This window comes from Numenius arquata, chromosome 1 (genome assembly GCF_964106895.1).
Source record: "Numenius arquata chromosome 1, bNumArq3.hap1.1, whole genome shotgun sequence".
Taxonomy (NCBI): Eukaryota; Metazoa; Chordata; class Aves; order Charadriiformes; family Scolopacidae; genus Numenius; species Numenius arquata.
In genome coordinates this window covers 42,989,069-43,002,409 of record NC_133576.1, presented here as the reverse complement: position 1 = coordinate 43,002,409, position 13,341 = coordinate 42,989,069, and the positions used below count along the sequence as shown (strand labels likewise).

General features: G+C 42.3%; 1 protein-coding gene across 2 annotated transcripts in view; it reads left to right on the top strand.

Annotated features, from left to right (window-relative positions):
* DSCAM (DS cell adhesion molecule) overlaps positions 1 to 6,699 on the top strand; it is a 405,642-nt gene extending 398,943 nt beyond the window's left edge. Inside the window, exon 33 of one of the 2 annotated variants that reach the window (XM_074157779.1) lies at positions 6,316 to 6,699. In XM_074157779.1, coding sequence (XP_074013880.1) covers positions 6,316 to 6,656 — 341 coding nt within the window. In that variant the 3' untranslated portion in view covers positions 6,657 to 6,699. The remainder of the gene's footprint in view (positions 1 to 6,315) is intronic. The other variant, XM_074157857.1, reaches the window with a different exon arrangement.
* The last annotated feature ends 6,642 nt before the right edge of the window (positions 6,700 to 13,341 follow it).

Sequence of the window (13,341 nt, the reverse complement as noted above, 5' to 3'; positions counted from 1 at the left end):
GGCCTTGTTCAACATTATGCATTAAGTCAGTTTAAAAGTGTTCCCCAAACATCGAGCACATCGATCATTTTTCTTGGGCAGCTGAGCAGATGTTGAAGCTACTCTGAAGAAGGCAGGAATGCCTGCCTGCCTACTCTCACAGCAGCTTCTTCACTAACGAGAAAGCTGTGCCCTGCTGCCTCCCGCCTTCCTCTCCCCTGCTGCCGCTTGGCTGCTTGCTAAGCCTGTAATCTAAGGGAGTGCTTGGACCTTTTGCCTTTTATTCTTGATCACCTTAGAGGGCTGCAGAATTATTAAATCCAATTTTTTTATTGAAAAAATGGGTTCAGGAGGAGTCTGTGAGCTCCTGAACTTGCTAATGGTGTGCTGCTGTTGACCGAGAGCAAGCTGAGGTTCCAGTTCATTCAAGCAGTCAGTAATCTGCATGGGGAAATTTCACCTCCATTTCCTCTACTGATCAATACTGGCTCTAGAGAGTGGAGCCCTGTTATTCAAAGCATCCTTCAGAAAGTTTTTATTGTTCAGTTGTGGCATTTTTCTGCAACATTTACAAGAAAATAACAATTATTAAACAAAGAGCATTTGGAAGACAGTTCCCCGCTGAACAGATCCCCGGAAAAAAAACCCAAAACCAAACACAGGCATAAGTTAAAGCCTGCCTACTGCTTTGGTTGTCTTAATTTCATTGTTCTCTAAGTTTCCAACAAGTATCCACCTGACCCTTCAGCTGGGTGCTGGCTGAAGGGAGGCACCACGAAGCTCAGCTAGGTGCTGGGAGCAGCTGCTCCCCGCACCCACCCACCTCCCCGCTTTGGGGCAGGAATGATGGACAGTGAGGGGGCACCATCTGGTTTCAAACACTGATAGCAGCAGTTGTAAGAAATGTTATTGCTGCTCTCTGGCTGGCTTCAGATCAAGCTGCTGCTGTCTAAGAAAGCTTTGCCTGCTAGCTTTTGAATGGTGTGTCATTCTTGAAGTGACAAAGACCTCTGAACATCGCTTGTGGTCTTTTTGTCATCGAACCTCTCACCTTGGCCTTGGAGATCCTCCACCCTTTCCTCCTTTCTAATATAAGCTTTTCCTATAGGTAGTCTTTTTCCTGAAAAACAGCCTATGAGTGTCAGCACAGGCTTCACTGATTTATTTACTGTGCTAGTGAGCTGGAAAACCCCACTAAACTTTTTAATCAGCATAAAACTGCACTTAAAGCTCTCTGTCAGCACCTCTGTCTCCCTTGCTTCCTTTCAAAGGAAAACACAATATCCCATCAGTGCTTCCCCTTCCAAACTCAGGACAAGCCAGGAGATGCCCAACCTAGTGGCATTCCATCTTTGCCAGCACTTGCTCACCCCCCAGCACTGCATAAGGTCATGAAGAGTTGTATACAGTGGTCCCAAATCAACATAACTACGTCAGCAAGGCACCTTACCTGTGCTAACAGAACTGCATGGATTCATTTCTGGCTTGATCTCTGATCTCATGAGATCATGCCAGAGAGATCTTTTTTACGCGCTCACCTATTAAGTAAGCTGTGTGAATGCACTACTCACCCAGTCTTATTCTTATCTCTGTTAAATAAAATGTCCTGTCATAGTCACCAGTCCTACTTTATAAACTTTTCTAAAATAATCTTTCAAATAGCATGGAATTTCCTTCACATAGCAACCAAAACTTGAAAATCGTCAGGCAGTCATCATCACTAAGAGTATCTGTGTTGGAGCATTGTGAAGACAAATTGCTTTTGCTTTCCTTGAAGTTATGATTCATGAGAAAATGCATATAGCTGTCATGTGACAACTTGGTAAGAGCATCTTTTTTTGCAGTTTGTGATGATCTTTATATTGAATACAGCACAAATCCTTAGATTTTTCTGGAGCAGATGAAAGCTAAAATACATGCAAGCTCTCTGGTATTTGAAAGAGGCATAAGATAAATCTTCAGGGAGAAAGGAGTGAATCTCATCTTGGGTTAATTCTGCAAGCAAGATATGTATCCTGAATAAAATTCCCGAAAAGTTGAGCAGTGACATTTTTCCTTCCATGTAGTCTGTCAAATTCATCCCAATCCTTTCCATACCTGGAGTTGACCTCCAGAAGATGGATAAGAACATCTACTGTTTTTGCAAAACATTTTATAGCTGTGTAGTTGCACTGAAATAAGGGTAAATAATTTTTGCCCAGTGCCGTATTAACTCAGAAAATAATACTCACTTCTTGGCAGAATGTGTTGCTTATGGTAAATATCATAGTAAGTGACTTTTAGCATTTGTTTACAAATATTTATTGAAGCTAACATTTTCTCTAAAGGTATTATACTAAATAATTCATTAGAGGGTTGGCCACTCAAAAAAAAAAAAAGACTGAGGTAGCTCTGCTTTAAATTGCCGCATTCAGATTTTACTGGATGTTTATTATTTGTGGACAAACTCAGTGTTTCGAAATACAGGAAATTTCCATTTTTTAAAAATGCATCAGAAAACTATAGTTTTAGAGTGCCTTTTGTACTAATTAAGCCAAAATGCATGAATTATTAAACATGCTCATTTGCAGTACTCATGCACTTGAAAGGTTTGCTTTCATTACTAATAAGGCACACACACAGCTGAAAAGAGGTAATTAGAGCATCAAAGGCAATGAACCGTCCTGAAACTTTGTAATGCTTTGCCTGGAAAAGTTATCATTCAGCTGAGTAACAAGAAAGCAAAAAATGTCTACGCTCTTGTGTCCAGAAGGATGAGAACCAGAGTCTTTCCGAGTAACTCTATGGATATGGTGAGAGGCTTTTAAACTTCTCAAAGATACCTTCAGAATTGATATAGGAATGGCAAAAGTGAACCAAAGTAGTTATGTTTCAAAGACTGTGTTTTTAAGTCAGAAACACATTAGTTCTTATAAATTGAAGACTTTTTTCATTCTGTGAGACCTTTTCAATCCCAGCAATGAAAAAAAAAAAAAAGTTATGTTCCCAAAATTTTTCTTTTCCTGTGATTTTAATCATCTGCTTTGTTTTATAAGCAGTTGCAGGGAAAGATGCTTCTTGCAGATAAGAAGGAGCAGTCACCCTTTTTATGACAGGAAAATGTGTACATCATATCAAATAACAAGTTCTCTGTGTAAGCTGTGTCAGAGATTGTGCGTTGTGTATCCAGCTTTGGAGAACAAGTTACACTCTCTGGTTTCTCATTACTGCAATCCTGTTGGAACTTGGCCCCCAGACATTTAGAAAATTACAGTAAAATGACTGCATGTTGTTTACACAGATTATTGACTATGCTTGCTTATGTAGATTTAGGGAGGAAAAAAAGGTCTTTTTTACATAGCCTGAAGCTGTTAAATACACATGAGAAATGTCTAGACAGCAGCTTGAAAACCAACCTTCATCTCCGTAAGGTTCAAGACTCATCTTTTTTATAGTCCGTGCATATCCATCGTTCTCAAGAAGTAGCAATATGTTGAGATACAGAAGAATCTCTCTGAGGAAACTGTGGGGGACTGCCAGTGAGCCGTGCTCCGGCTCCCGCTCCACACCAGCTCCTTCCCGGAAAGCTAACTGTAAAACAGAAAATGAAGCAGCAAGAGGGAAATGACCTGGCAGGTCTTGATAAAGCAGTGGGGGTTGTGCTGCCTGGCAGCAGCCCGTCATGGCCAGTGGCAGGGTGACACATTTCTTTGGGAAAAGGCCTGTTGTTGCGGGAAATAAGGTTGGGGGTTCAGTGCAGAAAATTGGTCCTCTTCTGCCAGGGCCGAGAGACCGCTATGTTGCATGGGAGCATGAGAGAAACTCTACTTTCTGACTCTGGCAGCCTCTAAACATCCCTGACAAGAAGTGAAGGTACTACTTTGGTATTTTAATTAGTCACAAAGTTTTGCAGCCTACTGAAACTATTGCCAACTCAGAGGTGTGCTTTTCTGCCCACCTTCACTGGGGCCCAGCACAGAGATAACCCATGCCCGAGGCAGCCAAACAAAGGCCCTCACCACCTTCATTAGCGGGTTTTCATTAGCAGAGATGGGTGCACGAGGGCAGCACCACCCACTCCCGCCCTCTGGAGGTGTTCGTCTCACTCCCCACTGGGGAGGAGTGGGGAGCAATAGGGCTTCTTATTCAGGATCCTGTGATGCTGCAAAAGATACAGCCATAGGGAGTAAGTGATACAAGCATTCCCCATCCAGGTTTTCTCCTCCCTGCAGCCTGCAGGAAATGGTCTTTGGAGCATACTGCCCCCACAAATGGGTTTTGGAAGGACTCAGTCCAAAAGAAAACCCAGAAGCAAAATGACTGGGGTGCAGTGTGGCGGCCAAAGGATCGAGGTCTGGGTGCCAAGGGGGCAGCGAAGCTGTTGGGCCGTGGGGTCATGGCCACAGGCAGCTCCGGCTGATGCCTGTAGTTAGGTGGAGTGAGTCGGCCCCTGCCTGTTCTTGCTGGTTCATGTGCCCGTATCCTGATGTACTTTATCCCAGCGGCAGGTTCATTGCTGTCTCAGCTGAAATAGGTCTCATACGCTGAACATGTTTGGCGTGAAAGGTACTGTAGAAAAATAAGGTAAATGAGTAAAACCAATTAATGTTACCACAATTCATTTTTCAAGGGGCAATCAGTATGATTATAAGCACAAACCTTCCCCTCTCTCCAACCTTACATAAATGTTGCTGTGGTGCATATGTCAGCCTATTCTTAAGATATGCACATCTTACTCTATGGGGGCTAAACACCGTGTACCGTGCATCTCTGTTGGAGATGTAACTAGAACAAAACATATGGTGTCAGACAGTGCCTGGGGGATTTCTATAGGAATAAACAGTCACTCTGTCCAAATGTAACTTCTCAGCAATTCTCTGTCTGTGACCCAAGATTACGGGTAGAGCAGATGATGTTAGTCTTTTAGGTAAGATTTGCAGTGTCTTGACTTACATGAGAAAGAAGAGGACCTATTTTGTTTTAGATGTCTGGGAAGCTTTTAGCTTGGTTAGGAAAAGCAAAATGGTTATACATTGTTTTATTACAAAGAAGTGCTTTTGTAGTCTATTGTTTATGCCACTGGCACAGGTCAGCCTTAATTTCTACTGCTATAAATAGCTCATGTAGAAGCAGGTGTAGTAGTGCCAAGAGTCTTCAACTTTAAACATTCAGGATGCCTCCCACCTGTAGATGAGACTATGGTTTTGATATCAGCTATAAAAAGGAAGCTATATAGCTGCAGAGGTCTGTAATACTCTTCTTGAATGTACCTGTAACAGTGGTTTTTTTCATATATACCTGAGGTTGCACCATCAAATATTTTTAGAAGGGAATGTTATTATGTGCCTGATTGCCTCTCATTTCCTTGAAGCAACTTGATGAATACCTAACGGGCAGGGCTAGAATAAATAAGCCAATCTGATTTCTGTAGCAAGTCTAATACACGTACAGATATGTGGAAGGATCTGCCACTCACCCCTGCCTCATTCCAGACAGCAGGACCAACACACCTGTTTGAACTCAGGATTTGCAAAGGCAAATCCTCCGGACTGAGCAGGCTGCCGTTGCCAGGTTCACATAGAAATACCCAGGAATCAGGGAAAATAATGAATAAGAGATTTCCTCGACAATACGGAACAGAAAGGAAGGTTGATGCAAGAGCTAGGGTGCCAGCCCCCGTGCATTTTGTTGCCACAAACCAGCAGCATATTGATGGCCACAGTGGTAGAAGGTCATCAGTGGTTTAAGCACAGTGATGAGGGATGGCAGGTGAATGTTCTTATACTAGAACAAGAATACTTTTCTGCTTTATTCAGAAATCTCTTTAAAACTACAGCCCTAACACTCATGCATCCATTTTAAATGATTCAATCATTCTACTCTAGTTTGGGGGTCATTAATTGTAATTGTGAAAGTTTTCATTCAAAATGGAAAATAACAAATGGAGATCTACCCAGCCTCCATATTTTTCAAGTTTTGACAAATGAAAACCAAGACCTTTTCTTTTAAGATTTTGAGAAAAACTTGTAGTCTTTTCAGTTTATCTTCTTAATGCTGTGAGTGCATGTAAAACACATTGCACTTCTCATTATAGTCATTCTATTATGAAAACAAATATTGATAGTGAATTGTTCCAGATCTGCCCAAAAGGAGTTTGTTGACCCTTGATGCTGTAAGACCATAGCATAGTAAATGGCTGACAAACAATATGTCAGTTATGAATGCTGCAACTGGATTGATCATAGATATTCTGCTTTGGTGGCCAAATCCATCAGCTTGACTCCCCCAGCCAGTAGGTGAGCATAACACAGCGCATGACCTTAAGTAAAGGCTTGTTTTTCGCTTTTGCCTCCCCAGGTGATCTCATGCATCTGCCACCCTACCTTAGGATGGACTTTTTATTGAACCGTAGCGCGCAGGGCACGAGCAGAGACCTGGGTTTGGGGCAAGCCTGCTTGGAGCCGCAGAAAAGCCGAACCTTGAAGCGCCCCACCGTCCTGGAGCCGATACCCATGGAGACATCCTCCACAAGAGAAGTACAGTCATGGCAACCTGGTGCTGTGGCAACGTTACCTCAGCGAGAAGGAGCTGAGCTAGGACAGGCAGCAAAAATGAGCAGCTCCCAAGAATCCCTGCTGGACTCCCGGGGCCACTTGAAAGGAAACAATCCCTACGCAAAATCTTACACCCTGGTATAACAAAAAGAGCATGGCTGGACAGTGGCTGTAAATATTTACACTGAAAAAAAAAATCCAATGAAAGCTACCTTTTTTTTATTGAATTCCAATATTTATAATTAAAGAAGAAGATTGCCAAAATATTTGACAAAAAAAAATAATATGAACGACAGACAGTGCAAAGACTCTCTTGCTTTTTTTCTGTCTGAGTGTGAGCTTCATCTGACTGGACATCTGAATTTTTGGGTAAAAGAGTCCAGTTTTCTGATCTTCACAAGCGTTTGTGTTTTTACTGATTTTCTACGAAGTGCATGGAGACTTAACTAAAACATTTTAACTGGAAGTTCCATCAGACAAGATTTAAAAGGGAAAAAAAAATCGCAAAAAAAAAAAATTCACCCTATTTGTGAGTTCAACAAGAACATTGATTTGGAAAAACAAAAAGTCTTTTGTCATGTTTGCACTTTTTTTTTAAATTAGAAAATGGGTCCTTGATTGTTCTTTTTTTGTTGTTAATTAGGATGAGTGATGTCAGTGGAGGGGATTGATTTGGGTTTTTTTTAATATTAATTTAATGAGACACTCTTTGCATTTTGTCTATGCGAAATAAAAGGGTCTTCTGCCTTTATTTGTGATGTCTGCTTCCATTGCCTTCTGCTGTACTTAGTTTTCCCTAAGTGTAACAGCCATGTCTGTACGGTACTCTGAACAGTGTCTTCTTCTGCCTTGGGCAGAAAAGGAAAGCAGGGGTCATACCTTTGGAAAAAAAGTAGGAGTTCACTTATCCACAGCTTTTTTGCTACCATGGGGCAGAGAGCCAGAAAGGCACAAGTGCTCTGAATCCAACTCACCTGGGACTCTGCATTCACGTCATCTGCCACCGGGAGGCTTTCGTTTGCCTTCAATATATTTTGGATCAGAAGAAATGTGTTGATGTTACTTTACTTACTCCCTAGGAATGGATCTTTAGTCCATTTGGGAGCAGCACTCACAGAAATTAGTCGCTTAAGTAAGGACTGGGGAAAAAAAAACATCAGCTTTTCCCATAATAGGAGAAAGGAGAGGAAAAAGTTGTTCCAGGTTTAAGATCAATGTGGCTTTCTTTAGAGGAAAAAATCTTTTTACGGGGGAGCTGTCAGCTCATATTACTCTGTTGCATCTTTTGATTACATGAGAAGTAATATTGCTTGTTTTATACAAAGCATAAATGGTTGAATACTACAGTCAGTGGGTTTTAACACAGGGAGCCACCTTGCTAAGTGCCTCCTTGTGTGTGTTTTGGCTACCTTTTTGTGCCCTGACCAAGAGAATAATGGTGCAGAGCATCCCAGATTAGTGCTACCACAAACACATAGTTCGGTGCTGGCTGGAAGCTTTAACTGGGGTCTGAAAGAAATAAAACTTGCTAAACTTGAGCAGGCTGAGAACCTCCTGCAATTTCCCTGGTGGGTGACAGTGTGGGCACTGCTAATGCAAACGTTTCTGCACTGTGCTCAATTCAAGTTGCTTTAAAATAGAAAAATGCAGTTATATATAATTGTTTCATTGCTATTATTAATGTAATTATACTGTTATAAGGGCACTAAGCTAGCAAAGTGCTTAAGTGTCTGGAAATGAACCAAGTTGCACTTGCATCCTTAGCTCTGTCAAGCACAGGTGCTAAAGCTCTGGGAAGTCCTACAGAAGAAGCCAAATGAAGACATCCCTGAGGTATGTACTTCTTACAGATCTACAGAGGACTGCTGAGATGTCACTCAGATAAGGAATCACTTCCCATCTAGTCTGCCTATTTGACCAATATGGTGATAAAGAACATTTAAAAAAAAAAAAAAGACACCATGGAAAAAAGTCCAAAACAAACCAAAAAAATAACACCCAACCATTTGCCTTCATAAAAAAAAAATTAAAAAAAAATAATTACTCATGAAATATTTTCTAACAGAATGAAAAAAAGAAAAACAAAACCAAAAATTATGTGTTGAAAAAAAGATTAAGTTATTAATTTGCTTTGGTTTGTTGTGTTGGGTTTGTTGTTTTTTTTCCATAGAGAAACATTTTGTTAGTAAGAACCTAATTAAACATGCAAAAAGAAATTTCTTTTACTATTTCTCATTGAAAAACTCCAAAGAAAACTAAACTTCTATTGAAGATTTCATTTTTGGGCAATTCATTTCTTTTTGATTTGCCCAAGAGTCTTTCTGGTGTGCTCAGCTTGAGCTGGATAGGGTATTAGTACTGCATTTACAAATAAAAATTTATTTTCTCTGTAGTGTTCAGGACTTTCGAGTCTCAGGCCACTTTCATCTTCCATTCAAGCTTCCTTCCTGTCCTCTGAAAAAAAGTGAAAAGCTTCCGGGCAAAACCAAGGCTTGATCTGTTTGTTCCCGTGGCCCTTGGCTGCCCTCAAGCACAGGGATGGTGGGTCCTGTGGCAGCGCTCCCTGCAAAACTCGCCTTCACTGACAGACAAGAATGAGCGTGCGATGGAGGGAGGAAGTATTCATATTTTAAACTCCCAGTGACTGCAGATATTGGAAATGTTCCAATATCTCCCTAAATCTACATTTGGCTGACAACCTGGAAAGTGCCAACCGTCCTTGACTTAATGAGACTTCCTCCTTATCTGTATTCAATATGCCTGGTAATATCCATCATCCTTATGAAGTGAAGACGCCTTTGGGGGCCCCATATTCAAAGAAATGCATGGCAAGTCTCCTGCTGGTTAAAATCAGAATGGAACCGGGCTGCTGCTTAACACATGGAGGCTCAGACCTGCAGGGTGCCTGGCTCCGTGCCCTGGATCTAGCCAGCTCTTCAGTACGTGTAACTGTAAACATGTATGGTTCCCTTGGCTTGGGGGTTTTATTGGGTTTTAATTTTCCAAACAGCACTGCAGTGGTAGAGCTAGTTAAACGTGTAACAGAAGCTTTAAGGAAGTCCTTGTCCTATTCTCATGTAGTCAAGGTTTGGAGGTAGAAGTAATCTCTTTTCTCAGATCGATATAGCGGGGAGCAGTCAAGTCCCTGCAGAATGCATCGGTTCGCAGGACCAAGATGAGAGAAAATGTGCAGATGTGTCTCTACCAGCACCTTTTTAAACACCTCCCTGTAAGAGAACCATCAAAATCCATGGATCCTGTATGTCTGCATGCTGGCACGTGATATATTTCCCCCATTGCACCAAATACCATCTTGGAAAATATTCATGTAAGTGAAAAAAACCCACTTGGCATCAGCATAAGAGCTCAAAAGACAAGCCCTAAAGTACTGGAACATCAAGGTATCAATGGAAGCACATCTTGCAAAACACTGCAACTCCATCTTAGTCCTGAGGGTGACAAGAGACTTTACTTCAAAAGATGAATTTAAGAGCTAAAATTCTTCCCTGTCTTCTGTCTACTGCAAATCATACCTCCTTAGAGAGACTCGTTCTTTTTCACATTATACTTTTCCCCATGCCCCAACCTCAGCTAACCCTTTAATGATTCACAGATAGTAATTAACTCTCCATTTTTGTCTCAAATGAGTTAGCAACTCCCTCACTCCTGCCTTTTATAAGAACCCTTTTATCCTTCTTTATTTCATTACTGTTTCACTTAAATTGTCTGATTAACACAATTACATTAAACTCAGTGCAGTTTTTCCCTCTCCCTTTTTTTTAAAGTTGGAGCTTGCCTTTCCTATTGAGAACCAAAGAAATTTTGACCATTTAAACATTTGTCTTTTGATCAATAATTTTATTAAACCAGGTGAGCTCCATAGCAGAGTTACTGTAGCTAGGAGGAGTTAGGATTTGTAAGCAAGGTGAGGTATTATTACACCAAATAACATAGTTGAAACAAAAGCAACCCTGAGCTACTGTATGGGACAAATGGAGAGTCCAGGGGAGCTTTCTACAACCAGGTTTTCCACTTTCCCAGGCAGCTGGGGGGATGAAACCCGCCCCTGGGTTGCAGGTGAGTATGTGGCAATAGGTCTCTACCCGATTCCTTGCATTAAGTAATTTGGGGTAAATATCTTCAGACTTTCACACCCAACATCCTTTGCCTGCACAACCGGGTATGTATGAAGAGGGGTTTTTTGGTTTGTTGGGCTTGGTTTGGTTTTTTTGGGGGGGGGGAGAGGTGTCTTTTTTTTTCTGAAGACATGAAGTGCAAAGAGGTGGGGTAAAGGGATGCAGCTGGAAAGGCGAATTCCTCCAGCACACCATTTTCCTGAGTAGGCTGAAAAACTCTGCCAGAGAAGGGAGCTCTCTTTAAAAAGAAAGGAAAAGTAAAAAGAGAAATAAGCATACAGTTTGGACAGCCAGTTCATAGTTTTAGTGTTAGTTTATTTTAGGTCACAGCAGCTGCTTAATGGACTCTCACGGTCGACTATGAGGTATTCCAGCAGGGAAAAGAGAGTGCCTTTCACCATTAATTTTCTCTGGGCTTGCCTGAGCCTCCCAAGGGGAACCTCACCACCTCCCCAGAAAGAAAATGCCTCTGTAGGAAGTGCACCAGCCCAGCACATGCAGCTAACACTTCTGGGGGGTCATACAGTGCACTTCCCTGGGCTTTTTTTATACTTTCTGAACTATTCATTCCTCCTTTTTTCACAACGAATGTTACTCCTTTGCATCAGGATATCAGGGCAGGAAAGTGCTAGAATTGACACAAAAGGGATCTGTAGCTGTTCTCAGGGTTGACAAGGGCCCTATAAACTTTCCAGCAGGTCTTCAGCACAGGAGCATTTGGTACGCCTGCTTCCCACCCTGCAGCAACCTCCTCCTGGCTCTGCTTTAAGTACCTCTGCCCTCCAAAGTGAATGATTTTCCCCTCACAGGCACCCGCTGAAGGTTTTCAGTACTTTTCAGGCCTGATAGCAGGAGAGGGGACAAGCCTGAGAGATGACCCTGAGCACAAAGCTGGCTGGACACAGGCATTTTGAGAGGGGACAGCTTTCCTGCCTGTTGGAGCAATTGTTTGAGCTTAAAATGAAGATCTGCCTCTCTGCGATGTGCTTGTCAGGAGGAAGGTTGTTGCAGATGTTTGTTCTGATGCTGCTGGACAAGGAACAAACACAGAATTTCTAACCGGTGACTTTTTTTTTTAAATGGGAAATACATACATACATAAGATTTCAAAATCTTTGTGACCAAGTGTGAAAGAAACTGATCTCTTCCTTGCCCATGGAAAAGTAATGCAAAAGCCAATTACTCAGATTACTGAAACAAAAAAAAAAAATTCTGCTTTGAGATTAACTGTGGAAGTTACTAGTTTTACATTGAAACTGCCAAGTTTTCATTCTCCAAGTCTGTCAGAAAGCATAAATAGCCCCCCTGTCCAGTTCAAATCTTTGGACTCCTTCATTTAATTGGAAACAGGTAAGAGATGCTTCATAAAAGGACATCACATAATCAAGAGATGATAGAGAAATCCACAACATAATGGGAAAACAAGGTGAAAACCCCGAGAAATGCAGTGACTAAGGAAACTTGTCACCAAAACTAACAAAAAGTAATGCGATTTTGGAATATTGCTCCAGTTAGTTTAAACTACATCTTTGTACCTAATTTTTTTCCAATATGCTTTCTTTAAGAGTTTCAGTCCTGGTGGGATGACAAAATCAACTTGATTCAGCAGTGTAATAGAGAAAGGAGTGGTTTCGGTACTATTTTTAGTACAATGGAGGCCTTAGGTAGCATGGGGAAAGAAGGGAACATTGCAGCCGGCAGCTTGGAAATACCAAGCACACATTGAAACATGTATTCCGATAGATCTTCCACCAGCTAGAGGCTGGCTATGGATGATCCTGCAGCTTTTCCCTAATGAAAACATGCCATGTTCATGGAGAGCTTGAAAATCCTCTCTTGTCTCATCCCCTTGGAAGCCTCATCCTTTCCTCCTCTCCTGTCCTGCCATTGATTTGCAGAGGCTTGTGAGCCTGCAGAAACTCAATGTTGCTGCTTCTGGATTCTAGGGTACATCTCCTTCCCTTCATCTCTGCTGGCAGCATCTCCAGCATCTGCCAGCCCCTACCATGCTGCAGTTCCCACACTGGCCCAACCACGGCTGCTGCCACATGCTGAGCTCTTGTACTCCTGTGGGATGTGCCCCTTCCTGGGGTGGCCACCACCTTGTTTCTGTAAAGCCAGAAAAGTGGGACTAGGGGCTCCCCTGTGTCCAAGGCGGGTCATAGTGCATGCCATTCCCAAACATCTCAGAGCCTCAAGGACACAGATCTCGTCTCCAATGGATAAGGCTCAGTCCAGAGGCTTGAAATCAAACAGCCGTGCCTGTGGCACCTGGCATGTTTGCCTTCCCAAGGCCTGCAGGTCCAAGCATTCCCAGGGGGCTCGCATTGCTCCTGTGCCAAGAAAAGAGCTCCTGTTATACTGGAGAAGATAAACAGGCTTGTAGCATTAAGGACCTCAACTCTTCTCCCAGGTGGGGGCAGGTCTGCTGGAGCCCATCCATGCCTTTGCACACCAGTGTGCTGGTCCCTGATGCCTGAATGTCACCTCCTGTCTGCCTGGGCAGCCAGAGACTCTCAGGACAGTGGAAGCTCATTGGGACTCCGTTGGATTTAAATAACATCATCCCAAAAGCACAAGTTGGGGATACTTTTGTTTGTGAAGAAAAGCATTGGAGGGCTGTAAGGCTCAGCTCTGTACCAGCTTCTTCACCTCTGTGTAATTGCTCCAACATTAGTAATAGTAAAATTATA